This window comes from Anas platyrhynchos, chromosome 2 (genome assembly GCF_047663525.1).
Source record: "Anas platyrhynchos isolate ZD024472 breed Pekin duck chromosome 2, IASCAAS_PekinDuck_T2T, whole genome shotgun sequence".
Taxonomy (NCBI): domain Eukaryota; kingdom Metazoa; phylum Chordata; class Aves; order Anseriformes; family Anatidae; genus Anas; species Anas platyrhynchos.
The window spans coordinates 113,016,564-113,030,949 of NC_092588.1; the positions used below are offsets into that span (position 1 = coordinate 113,016,564).

Below are 14,386 nucleotides of genomic sequence, written 5' to 3' on the forward strand. Positions count from 1 at the left end.
CTGTTGTGGATCCCATTGCTGTGAAACTCCCCATGGTTTCTCCAGCGCTGCGCACACCTTGTGACCAAACTGACGAGCAAAGCAGCTCTCAGCTCAGATCTTCTGACATACCACACTACTGTGTAATGATACTTTGACCAGACAAAGGATCATAAAAAGAAGAAAACAATAAGCCCACCTGCATTTAACGTGGGGGGGAAAAACAAACAAACAAGAAAAACACCTACAGCTAGAGTTTTTAGTGACAGCAACTTAAAAAAAAATGAGCTTCCAAAAGCAGGCCAGCCCCGCCTGTTACATCATGCGGATTAATCGGATGCTACAGTACTTAACTGGGGTTAAACCCAGAGGATAAAAGTTACATAATGGATTCAGTCCTACTAAAAGTAGTCAGATCCTTCAAATAAATATACACGTTTCCTCGTGGAACACCTGGACAGGAATAATCATTGAAACGCAAGCGAAGTTCAAGTTGAACAACCTTCAGAAATCTAGTACGGAGAAACAAATGGAGGCACATGCCACTCACAAGATGATAATAGCCCATTCAAATTTTGTCACACATCTTTACTATTCGTGTCGCCTCTGACACTTCCCAAGCGCTAGGAAGTATCTTCCTGCACTCCGTACGTACCACCCACATCCCCCAGCCTACACTCCTTCCTGCTTTCTCTTCTTTGCTTCATTGTGATCGTCGACTTGCCTCGTTTAAGCCAGGCTCTCCAACCAGAACAAAATCTGAATACAACCACTGCCTTCCCAAAGGGTGCATGTTGTTTTACAGGTTACCACTGAATGCCATTGATGAAGAATCTTGATTTTTCCAGTCTGCAGAGAGTACAGCTTTAGGCATTCCACATCTCTCCTCATGTGCCTTCTATCAGAAGTATGATAAAAATATTCAGTGCTCTGAGAAAGAAATTATCACCCAAGCAAACAGCAGAAAATTCACAAGGGGCTCAGAAGATCATGCTTCACTACAGTTTGTAATTTTTTCAGTTCCAGTTCAGTTTTCAGTAAACCTCCTTAGTTTTAAGAAACCCCAGTTATAAATGTCTTTCAGACAAATAGCCAGAGAGAAAACATATACTGTCTATTCACACATTAAATATATACGTATTATATCATGTTGGTACGGCAGAAAAACACAAAAAGACTTAAGGCACAGACCAGTATAGAATCTTACGGTAAGTATATATAAATTCAGCTCAAATTATTACACATACAGGTAGCATTTAAAATATTTCTCCCCTTGCCCAAGGCGTGTTCATATAGTGCATATGCTCCTCTGCCACTCCCTTTGAAAATGAGGAAGCCATACAGCAGTCTCTTGTAGCATGCTCAAAAGAGATGCTGAGGCACAGCGGAGATGCAGGCATCTCTGCCACACCAGGGTGCTGCCTTTTTCAAGGCACTTCATTTTAAAAACCATTTAATAACAATGCTGCAGTCTTACAAGCTTCGGATTTTGCATCGAGAGACTAGAAAAAAAAAAAAAAGATTTACCATCTGTGCATTCTTCATAATACCAGTCCAGTTCATAGTAATCTGCTTCAATAAATTTCTGCATAGTCAGTATCCTTCAGCAACAGACAAGCTTGCACTTCGCTGCTAAGGTCAAGTGAAACGCAGCCATGCCTTCCTGCCCTTGCAAAATTCCAGGTCGCCAGGAAGCTCAGGGAAAGCTGAAAACGAACTGCACATCTTCAGTGGAGCTGTAGTTAAACCAAAGGGTAGCGGGGAAGGGGAGAGGTGTAATTTAGGGGGAAAAAAAAATAAAATAGAAGGATGCAGAAGGGAGATTTCTAAAGCAGATGCCCCGGCGGCTGCTCTAATAAAGAAGCTCTGCACAGGAGCCTCAGATGGGTGTTAACAACCTCATCCTATCAAAGGGCTGATGTGCTGACGTGGGGGACACACACCACCGCCCGGCTGTTTCTAACCCATCCCTCTCCTCCCCAGCCTCCGCATCCCTTCCCCTCTAACGTGTCGCCATGGAGATGAGCTGGCTCCAGAAGAGATGCGGGGATGAAGGGAATGCATTTTGCTGCTTCTGCCTGTACAGGCTGGAAGGACCCCTCCATACTGGGAACAAAATTCCTCACGCAGAAAGATGAGACAACTCGCTGCCGACGGCTCGCCGAGCAGCAGCACCATGCCATTCACCGGGCACAGGCAGAACATTAATAATGAAGATGTAGTCCATCACTACGCTCCCCCACACACGGATAAAAGCCTGCCTTCCCCATGGAAAAATGAAACATTATTGCTTCGCTACATTATTCAGGGCTGATAATAGAGCCTTTCAGGCATTCCTGTTACTGCAGAAGTGGCAAACAAAAAAATGAAAGATCTAGAAAAACAGGGAGAGGAACACATTTCTCCTTCCAGCAAAGCTAATCTACTTTGCCTTCTACCTTCACCATGAACCACTGACCCATTTTTATTTTTTATTTTTAAGCACCTAAGCTTCATAGTCAAAAACAAAGGGTTCGGACAAATTTTCAGTGCTCTTCCTAAAAATACTTCAGGTCTTCAAACAGAATAGCTTAACATTTGTGCACAATGTTTTGGAAATGGAAGAACAAAAAGACTATACTTTCACAGCAACCAATGTCTTTAAGCTATTAGGAGCAAACCTGAGGAATAGATGGCATCAAATCATCATCACCATCAAACACAGCAATTCAGAAAGCATGGCTGAATCTGTACAGGTACAGATACCAAGGGATTGGGATCCATTTTGTTCACAACTCCCGCTTATTCTTAATCCCTTTCTCCTCCTTTGACAGGAGGAGAAAATTGAGGAGGGAACTCAATTACTCTGTGACTACCAGTAGAGGCATTGGTACAGATTAAGGTCCAATACACATTAGTAACACAGGATAAACCATCCTGGTGTCTGTCTAGCCCAAGTCTCCATCTGCAGAAACAACCATGAGCAGATAAGGGAGACCTGGCCTTCCCTCAGCTGCCTTCCCAAGCTCAATTCTTTCCAGCTTTGAAGTCAGCTTGAGACAGATGCAGTTTCTACTCTTGGCAGTTCTCAAAGGGCTTATCCTGTGAGCCCACGTACATTTTTTAGCATCTCCAAGATCATCTTGCAAGGAGTTCCACACATCTACCATTCATGATATAAGAAGCCACCATCTTTTGTTCCCAAACTCACTCTTCCTAAATTAATTTGATGCCTCCAGCTCTAGGAATCTGAACAAACACTCACTTCACCTCTCCTTTCCAATTCATTCATTGCAAATTTCTGGTAGGTCCCCCCTCACTCAGGGCTGTTCTAGAATGTTACTGCCTACTTTACTCCTTATCTGGTACCACTTAATTTACTGTAACAGGAAAAAATAAAAAAAAAAAAGGGGTGGAACAGTCTAGCAATAGAGAGAAAAATACATAAACTGCATGACCACATTAGTATTTTTTGGTACTTTTTTGGTAGCTTTTCTGGTACACACAATCATCGCTGCAGTAACTTTGAGCTTGGAAATTATCACATCTGTGTTATGTATTGATAGCTGAATCACAGACTAACAAAGTTGGTCACACTAGCACAGTCAGCAGCAATGAGTTATGTTATTCACTCCAAAATTCCTGTCCAGGGCCAAACACAAAGACTCCTTTGATTGCAAGTACATGATTTCACCAGAAAATGATGTGTTTCTAGGTTTGGAAAAAAAAAAGAAAAAAAATCACTGCCTTCATGTCCTACAATAGAGTAACCTCTTTGGTAATATGCACGGGACTCCCCCTACACGGTGCTGCTGAGGCCACACCTAGAGCATCGGGTTGTCAACAACAAATTAACAAAAGGCCTGTGCCTTGGCTTTGGCTGCCAGAATGAAGGCTGTCATCTTTACCTTCTGCCACTCCATACCAACCAGAGGCCAGGAAATCCTCACGCCCCATTAGCTTCTAGCCTTACATATGAAAGGCACAGAAATCATTTTTATTTCCCAACAGAGGCTACCTCTCAGTCATTAATTTTCCATCGAGGTAACCTTAGCCCTCTTGAAATCAAGATACACACTAAGAGGTAACAATGGTCTGAAAAATAAAACCTACCTGCATTTTGAAAGGAATCAGATTATTTTTGATCTCACATTGCTGATCAGATTTTTTACATTCTGTACTCAGTATTGACAGGAAAGCTATACGATTAGTGTACTTGTACTTCAGGTTAGGAAATCACAAAGAATTATGTAAAAGCCACTAAAAGCCTTTGGATATGCAAAGGTCATATATTTACCTCTGAAAAAATTAATGGTTCACCGTATTTTCACCAAACATGATCAATCTGCCCTCACACTGTGCATGCCATCTTGAAATCAAGGGCCATGAAGAGGCCCTCCAGTTCTAGCTCAGCCTTGCAGAATTTCAGGTATGCATGCTCACAAGGTGAGAACTGCACATGCTATTAAATGCTATTAAGGCTACACTGTTAAAATACTGTCAGAGCAAAATAAAGGTTCCTATGGCAACATTAACTCAATTGCTCTGCATATGAGCTATTTGTTCCACTTGTATTATTTTTGTCCAGAAGGTAATTTAAGTCTGGTAATGCTATTAAACTTGCATTGAAAATATAAAGAGTGGGCACAGGCTACCAGCTTAAAATTGCTGCAGGGACTCTCTCCTTTCTATTTTCTGACAATTTAAACAAAGGAAATCTTGAACATGCTGACATTTTCTTCTCACTCCCTCCCCTACACCCCTTAAGACACAGTTGTCAATGAGAGAAGATGAAAGTAGTACATGGTGGGGTTTGTTATTGTTGTTTGGGGGTGGGAGGGCAGCGGTGTTTTTTGTTGGTTTTGTGTGGCTTTTTTAGATATTTTTCTACAGAGCTAATTGAAACGCGGTGGCGTAACCTAGAAAGGCATTATTATTCTGTGGAGAAAATCACATAGGTGGTCAAATGATTTCAGAATTCCCCAAGAGACGTGGAAAGATGGGGTTAAGTGCATGATCTTCCTGGCCTGATGACTAAATACTATACCTCCAGGTATCCCTTCAATTGTATGAGAAATCAAAGCTACACAAGGGGCAGGCTGGAAGGGTCATTAGGTTGGATACAGAAGCCTGACCAGACTGCCAAAGCAGTTGCACACTTGCAGAGACTTCTTTCAGCCTCTGCAGCCCTGGTTTTACTTCCTTCAGCTGGGTATCAGGTACCTCTTGTGTAAAAACTACCCGAACAGTACAGCTTTTTGGTGGACTGCATCTACAAACATTAAGCTTCTTTGTATCCAGAGCCCTCATTATAACATTACATTCGATGGGAGTATTACCATGTTAATTGCCTAAAACTTAATCAGATAATTGAGTTTAAGAAAGATTTCAGATAATAGCTCTATGATTATATGGGAGTTCATTTTTCTTATTTCAAATCTAAATACAGTCATTCACATTCATTTAGCCTTCCCTTCAAGCTACTAGACTTCGTGGTTTTCTCTGTTTTTAGTTGAAAACGAAACAAGGAAACTTCTTTGTTCTCCACAGAGCAAAATACACAGACTGATAAAGAATTCTGGTTACCAGCTTTGATAAGCTAAATAGACACAGCACTCCTTAATTTTACCCTTACATAGGGGTATTTTTGGGCAGAAAAGTTGGCTTGAAAAGTTCACAAGCCCTCTCCTCCTTCCCTTTTGCTCCATTAAATCTGTACCATAGGTCAATACTAAACTGAACTGCCCAAAATAACCAGGTTAAAAAAGATACAAACCCTCTTCCTTCTTGAAAGATAATTTTTGACAAAGATAATTTCAATTACCCAAATTCTAAGCATGGCCTCTCAAGGAAGCTGTACAGCACACTCAAGAAGGCAGCGGACTATATTGTTAGGGGCAAAGTAGCAGTAAGGCATCTCTGCTGGCAAAAAAAGCACTCAGATAATATCCTTACCTTGAATCTTACTATTAGTCATGCTTTCCCATGCTTGGTCATTCCCAGCCTTCTCCTCTAAACCTTTCTCAATTCTGGAAGGATCTTTTGAAAGCAAGCACGAGAGTTGGTTGCAGTACTTTTATGGCAGCTGCAGCAGTGCATTAGCTCTCATTGAATTACCTCTTAGTCACATTTATTCTCTTGTCTCTCGAACTACATAAGGATGTTCACACACTTAAACACCGTATCTTTTCATTATTTTCTAGAGTTACCAACACACAGGCTAAAGTTACCCATCCCACCAATATTATCTGGAGTCCTTTCTATCCAAGGAACTGCTGTACAGCCCACCATCATGCAGTGTGGCTTTGCCACAATAGTTACTTTGCAAGCTGACATTTCTAAGCTGCCTTTTTTTTTTTTTTCTTTTCTATTTCACATTATTAAAAAGCATTAAAGCAGAAAGCAGAGCATATTAAAAAGCCTAACTGATTTTCAAAGACAGGCTGGCATACTGTTATTTCTAAATTGGGATCTCATTTTCTGAAGTGAACAGTTACTTACATTTCACCTTCTAAAAGAACACAGAGCGGGAGTCATTCCACATTTAGTAAGAATAAACAGCTCTGCAACTTAGGCTAGAGATCTCTGCCAATGTAGTATTCTGCTCAACAAGAAGTCATGGTGGCTTGCTTAACATCAAGAGTGGAACCAGAGCAGTGAAAGCCTTGTACCAGATAAGCTTTCAAACTTGGTATTTAGAAAAATAAGTGTTTCAGATTTGATAACTCTCTTTAGTCAACATGTGATTACTATGCAGGATTTCAAAATGGTACAGGTACTTTTTACACATGGGACAGAGTGTAGAGACACATATGTTCCCTTCTGAACACCATAAGGGCACAATGACCTCTCCTAGTACAGACAAAAGACTCTTCTGATGGAGAGACTCCAAGTGTTCTCCCACTGAAACAGAATAATTTAACATGAGATAAGAGTGGACAGATTAAATTAAGTTACCTGAGGACAAAAAACTATTTTCCACATAATAGGATTACTTCTCCCTTCCCTCGAAATTATCCCTGTAGAGCAATATATTTGCATTTGTATGAAATCCAAATTGATGCTGTCTTCAGCAACCTACCTCAAAACTGGTAGGCTTTCATTATCCATTAAGGGATCACTGGTCATGCTTAAATACTGTGAGACTATAATAGGAAGAGATAGCCATTTCCAAAAGATGTCATATTTTAAGAGAATTCTCATATATACACACCTATCTAGAATACGTAAAGCTTTAAAGAGTCAGATATTGTAAACTGTTTACCAACTGAAATACACTAATTTTCTATTTTATTGCTGTTATATCTTTACTGGAGGTAGCAAAAACATTTGTAAAATGAAGTTGAACTTAACAGCATGCTTGATCGTATAGATAAAAATACTACAGTAACATGGCTATGACCTGTTTTTCTATCAAGGAAAGAAAACCCACTGACAGTCACAACCACAGGTTCCCAGGAGATGAAAGAAATGCAAGCTGAATTACCCTGAAGGAATACAGAACCAGGGAGCCCAGAGCTGGACACTGTATTCCAGGTGTGGCCTCACCAGCGTTGAGGTATAGGAAAAGGCTCTCCTCCCTCAGCACTCCACCTAATGCAGCCTAGGACACCGTTCACCTTCTTTGCTGCAAGGGCACACTGCTGGCTCATGTTCAGCTTGGTGTCCAGCAGGACCCCAGCTCTTTTTCTACAAGACTGCTTTCCAGCTGGTCGGCCCCCAGCACATTCTGATACATGGGGTTGTTCCTCCCCAGGTGCAGGACCTTGCAGTTGCACCCTTGGGTCCAGGACAGCTGACTGGGCTTGTTAGAAGCTGCTAGAGTTTTCTGCAGGCTCACATCTGCGGCTCCCCTTACCTTGCCTTTACCTGTCAGCAGCAGGCACGCTCAGGTTTCTCAGGAGTCCCCGAATGATCCTGGTCTTTGTCGCCAGATCCAGAAGCTCCCAAGGGAGAACCCAGACTCTGGCACGAACTGCTACATCTGTTTGTGACCTCTGTTTGCTATATTATGGGAGCTGTGCTCAGGCCTGGCTCCTGTATTGACTTTTCTCTAGTATCAGCCCAAAGGGGTGCTAGGCTTTCCTTAATCAGGGGGCAGGGAGACGGAATGTCACACGTTTACATAGCACGTTTTAGATTGTCATAAAAAGCATTCTGCCTCAAGAATTATTATTAACGAAACTGGGAAGATGAAACTTACTTATTTGACTATGCTTTAAGGACATAAAAGAACATCTGCAGCCATAATACACTAGTCATTTCCTTCCGAAAGGAATATTCCTCCAAGTGTGAAGACTCTACTTTCCAATGATCAGTTAAATTTTAAAAAATAATTATTTTTCATCATCATCTATCCCAGCTTATAGCCAAGATTTCCCCTAAAAGCTGCTAATAAATTTAAATACTTGGATATTTAAATATTAATCTTCCTGCCACAATCTTCCTAAACTAATTCAAAAGGAGGGCTAAGGAGCCTTGTGTCCATGCCTCTCTTAACTGTTTTCCTCAAACTAAGTGTTCCCTTGTGGCAAGTTTCCCATGGTAAAAACGAAACACAGCAGAAGTCCTCCCCGTCTGCCCTTGAAACACAGTAACTGTACAGTCACAGTAGAACTACTGTGTGAACATTAATAGCTACTAGTTTATATTTTAACTGTACAAAAATGCATCTGTACGTTTTAAAAGCACTCCAAACACCTACCAACTCTTCAGAAAAGCTCTATCATTTTGATGCTTCTATTTTAAAGGACAACAACTCAGCTACCAGTTACACGAGGAATCACTCCTGGAAGTAACATTTTTCACAGATTCTCTCCTGGGAGCAAATGCAAACACAGGTGAACTCAAACCAGAGAATATTGTCACTGCAAGTGAATTAGATTCCTTCACAGATAATGGTCTTCAGAGGAACCTGAATCTATTGAAACAACCACATAGTCTCTCTTATTAAATATATTAGTCAGAAACAAAAGATCAGGGTCAAATAAGTACATAGTTTCCTTTTACCAAGCCTCTTTTGTAGAAAAGGGAAATTTTAGCTGGATAATGATAATTAAATACTGAACATGCAACAGATATATGTGAAAATGTATGTGCATGTACATAATAAAAAAAATTATGTGCTATGATTCATATAAGAATAGCAAATAAGTTTTTTGAAAGTACAGTTCTGAGAGAGTGATAGGCCATGAAGAATTAGAGCAACGTTTTCTGAACGCAATTTAAAACTATGGCTTGGGTTTGCAAATCAACTGGAGCTTTATAAATCACCTTTTGACAAATGAGGTTCTTCCCTTTCATCTTGTTATTCTGAAGTGGGAAGAAATTAAGACAACAGCACTGTTTAGGAGGCATTTATTTTCAGAACCAGTTTACTTGCTAGGCTTGAGATAAACACATCTTTACTACCTTCATGGCACTTCACAAGACTTAATAAAAATGCATTTGAAGAACTACAATTGTACACAAATACATCTATACCATAAATACTTGTGTGTGTGTGTGTATATATATATGTATCTTAAATACATACACAACATTAAATATACACAGATCACTCCACTTTCTTACTTCTGTGGGCCTCAAAGCATTTTAAGTACTCCAGCATTGAGGTTCAAAAGTTCAGACACGTATCCTGTTCAAAACGTACAAACAGGACAGTGCTGGAGATATAGATCACAATCAAAAGAGAAGTTAAAGAGTCACCAAGTACCGTAACTGGCCACAGATCTGTTCTAAATCTCAACTACTGCCAAAATGAAAAATACCACCAACAACTAAAAATCATCATAACCTCCGCTGCCATTATAACCAGTGGAAAAGCAGAAGTGTTTCCCTTGCCTAATTCCAAGCTGGTATCTGAACATCATTAAACTAATAAGTTACACCACAGGATTGTCACAATTGAGTTACCATCTAGATGTTAATTCAACCTTGGTAATTACGCTTGAACTGGTATGGTGAGAGACCAGGTATCGAGATGTAGCTCTTCCTGATAAACTCTACATAAACAGGAAGCCGTACAATATATATATTTGCATAGATTAACAATGCACGATATTTACATATATTAAAACATGCATATCCCCTATCTGTCTAATATTTCCAGTCTGAAGATTTCCCAAATAAAGCCACAAAGTATCCCTCCCTTCTGACTTCTTAATAATTGGTAGTATGTCACAGTTTCAAGGCTGATTGATACTACACTACCCAGGAACAACAAGCAATGAAAAGATTTAACTTAACCTAAAAATATTCTGCACTGGCTCATGTTTTAAAATTAATTTTATTTTACTTATCTTTGTGTCTCTAAGAAGCTTGAAGAGGGCATAGCAACAGATGTATATGTGTAGCACATTTTAATCCTGACAACAGTATCTGTTTTGCAAAGAATCCTTTTGTCCTGTAGTAAAATTAGTATTTTTTTCTTTCACTTAAAGAAATTTGTCAGATTATAAATTTCTTTTTTCTTATTTATGAAATACAACTATGTCCATACATAGACTACATGGATAGACTTTTTTAGACTACAAGGATACTGCTTTGAATACAGTGGAAATCTGTAAGATTGAACAAATTTCCTCATAAACAAGTCACAGTATTTGTTCACTACCTTGTCAAGGTTTTTAAAATGAACTAAACAGGTACAAAAGGAGTGGCTTGATTGCAGCACTGAAATGAATCATAGTGTAAGCAGACACACCCTGGAAAATACTCTCTAGGCTGATAATGGTACAATTCACAGGACTTCTGTATGAACTTACTTAAAATAATATTTTCATTTTCATGGCTAATTTTTTGTAAGGCAATGTTTACACTCTATGCCATAATTTCCAAACATGCCAAAGTTTTATGATCTTGCACTCTCATGTACAGATGCATTATATGATTCGTTCACAACAAACGAACAAGGGTAGAATCAGAAATCTCAGTTACCAGTTAGGTAACTCAGTTAGGGTATTAGTCTAGGGCTTAAACCAACTTCTCTTGGTTTAAACTTCTTAAACTACTATTATGTAGAAATGTTTGTACATAAGCATTAAGGAACAGTCTTTTCTTTACACTTCTCCTTGCTTCGTTCCTTTTCCTTAATTCATTAATTTCCAATGAAAGCAGAAAACACATTGTGGCAGCAACTGCACTCACCAATTTTTTCCATTCAAGCCATTTGACTGGATGAAAGTTTCAAATCACAGCACATGGCAAAGTTTGCAGTCATTATGTGTGTAAGAAAAATGCCATATAAAATGGTTTAAGTGCACACAGTGACAGGCAGCTACTGTTATCCAATTTCTCTGCTATACATAGCTTCATTTATCATAGAATCACAGAATGGCTTGGGCTGGGAGGGAACTTAATGATCACCCAGTTTCAACCTCCCCGCCATGGGCAGGGACACCTCCCACCACACCAGGTTGCCCAAAGCCCCATCCAGCCTGGCCATGAAGATCTCCAGGGATGGGGCATCCACAGCTTCCCGGGGCAGCCTGTGTCAGTGCCTCACCACCCTCAAAGTGAAGAATTTCTTCCTAATATCTAATCTTAATCTACCCTCTGTTAGTCTAAAGCCATTACCCCTTGTCCTACCACAATGAGTCCCTCTTCTTCGCTCCTGTAGGCCCCCATTACGTACTAGAAAGCTGTAAGATCTCCCTGAAGCCTTCTCCAGGCTGAACAACCCCATCTCTCTTAGCTTATCTTTGTAGTAGAGGTGCTCCAGCCCTCTGATTATCCTTGTGGCCGTCCTTTGGACTCATTCTAATAGGTCCATGTCCTTCTTGTGCTGGGGGCCCCAGAGCTGAACGCAGGGCTCCAGGTGGGGTCTCACGAGAGCAGAGTAGATGGGGACAACTCCCTTCCTTGACCTGCTGGCCACGCTGCTTTTGATGCAGCCCAGGATATGGTTGGCTTTCTGGGCTGCAAGCACACATTGCTGGCTCATGTTGAGCTTCCCATCAACCAACACCCCCAGGTCCTTCTCCTCAGGGATGCTCTCAATCCATTCTCCACCCAGCCTGTGTTTGTACTTGGGATTGACCTGGCCCAAAGGCTTGCCCTTGCACTTGGCCTTGTGAGGTTTGCATGGGCCCACCTCTCAGGCCTGTCCAGGTCCCTCTGGACATCATCCCTTCCCTGCAGCATGTTGACTGCACCACACAGCTTGGTATTATCAGCAAACTTGCTGAGGGTGCACTCAATCCCACTGTCCATGTCACTGTTAAATAGTACTGGACCCAACACTGACACCTGAGGAATGCCACTCATCACTGGTCCCCACGTGGGTATTAAGGTGCTGACTGCTTCTCTTTGAGTGTGACCGTCCAGCTAATTCCTTATCCACTATGTGGTCCACCCATCAAATCCAGTGCAAATCCATTGCACTGGAGCATCTATTACTATTCATTCCCAACAGTCAAGCACCATTACAAGTGATATGTCACAGCAGTGTCACAGCTGGGAGACTTAGGATGCTCTGACACTGATTTTTGCTTTCCTTGCCCCATTAGCAAAACATCTTTCCTGTGATTAATACAACTGTTCCCCTGCATAGAACTTCTTATAGGTGTGACCAGGTTAATTCTCTTACTACAGACTGGAAAATTGACTTTTCAGAAGGTTTCTTTTAGCTAACTACTGTCATCATTTAATGGCATTAAAGGTCTGATATGAAACAAGGAGCTGTTGTACAACTAATTCCATAGATCAACTTCAGCTTCCCCCCACCACTTCATGTTGTTTTTGTTTGATTGAGGAAGAGATGTAGAATATATGTAAAATATCTACCAAAATATTTAATGCCTTCTCTTGAAGCACTGAAGTCAGTAACTCCACTCTTCATATCCATAATGCTTGTCTTTACCTTTTTTTTCCTTACAAAGTGAATTCTCCAGGTGCTTCACAATACAATGAAGTCATGTTTGCAAAGGTTTGTGTTGAGCCCTGTAACTCATCCCTTCCAAGCTCCACAGTTCTTCAGTAAGTCTACCTAAATCTATGTAGTACTATAACTTATGTAAACGCACTACCATTTAAGTGTAACAGCTACAGCTTTAGTACGTCACCTATCAGTTGGATGCTCTGCCAACTATTTTAACATGCAACACATTTAGAAGTACAACGAAACTCTATCTTCATGTAAAAACATCAGCAGGGGGAGGTAGGATCATTTAACCATAAATGACATGATTAAAGGACAACCAAAGGATGGATCACAAAAGTCTTGTCTTCTTGCACAGCTAAGTCAATACCCACAGTGGAAGAACTCAGAGAGACAAAAATCCATGCACTGTGATAAAGTGATCTGCAAGCTCAAACAAAAAGAATGAAAAATGCAGTACGTCACACTACTACAAGCTTTCTCTCCAGGCACAAATAGTACTTTTCTGTACAATAGCATGAATACGAACACAAGAAAGAATGAGGTGATAAGCCTTCTTAACTAAATGCTCAGTTTGGTTCTTCACAAGTCTTTCATAAAATCTTAAGCTGCAGAAAAATGATTTGACATCATCATGTGATGCTGTTACACACTGGCACCAGACTAAACAGCAATGTGTCAGAGGGTATGTTCAAAAAAAGCAAATAACTCAACAGGTCTAACTTTCTACATTTTTATAGATGCAGAAATTTCATTCTCTTGCCAAGGAGATCACAAACAGAAGGAAATATTGCAGTTTCATCAATATTTGATAATGTGAAGAGGCGTATGCACAGATTACAAATGCAACAGCTGTTTTTGATTATTTCCTTAAAACTGGAAGACTAGCACAATAAACCATAAAAAGGTCTCTTACTTTTCACAGTTATAAGAGAATTACCTAGACACTTCAGAGAAGGTAACAAAAATAGCTTCTGTTTTATTTGTTCCTCAGTACAAGTTATGCATTTTTGACTTACGGAAGTATTTCAAGGTCTCTTCTATTTGCTCAGTTGTTAAGTCAATATTTGCATCAGGAGAAATGAGAGGCGTATGAAGCCAGTCGTCGTGGTCATAACCATAGATTGTATCTGCTCTTAGCTTATAATGAGGCAGCTGCTCTTCCAGTAGACTGATGATTTCAACTTCAGGAAGATTGGTACTATTGCACACATCTGACAAAAGAAAGAAAGGATAGTTACTCTGTTAGCTACTTTAAATCAAGTACTATACATATAAGCTAGGAAAAACATCAAATTGGTTTGACATTGGCAAGATTTTATGCATGTAAAGAACACCTAGATAGCTAAACAGCTAGGTTTAGGACATAAGACTAGCACAAAATTTCCCCAAATGAGATTATTTACTAGTACAAAATAGGAGGACACGTTTCTCAGGATAAAAAGCCCAATTTTTACAAGGAAGAGCTCATCTATTGAAGAATATTCCCTCTAATAGGTTAGAGGGAAGGAGGCAAAATAGAGAACAAGGGAGCATTGACCATGACAG

At 40.2% G+C, this 14,386-nt stretch overlaps 1 protein-coding gene across 15 annotated transcripts in view; it reads right to left on the bottom strand.

Moving 5' to 3' along the window:
• Positions 1–14,386, bottom strand: part of TRAK1 (trafficking kinesin protein 1) — a 130,501-nt gene that overhangs the window by 52,884 nt on the left and 63,231 nt on the right. For 13 of the 15 annotated variants that reach the window (XM_072033370.1, XM_072033374.1, XM_072033364.1 and 10 more), the window contains one exon: positions 13,858–14,052. Coding sequence is in view for 6 of the 15 variants with exons in the window: in XM_072033364.1 (XP_071889465.1) it covers positions 13,858–14,052 (195 nt within the window). In the remaining 9 variants the exon portion in view is untranslated. Of the gene's footprint in view, positions 1–1,506; positions 1,829–13,857; positions 14,053–14,386 lie in introns of those variants that run through there. The other 2 variants (XM_072033367.1, XM_072033375.1) reach the window with 2 other exon arrangements.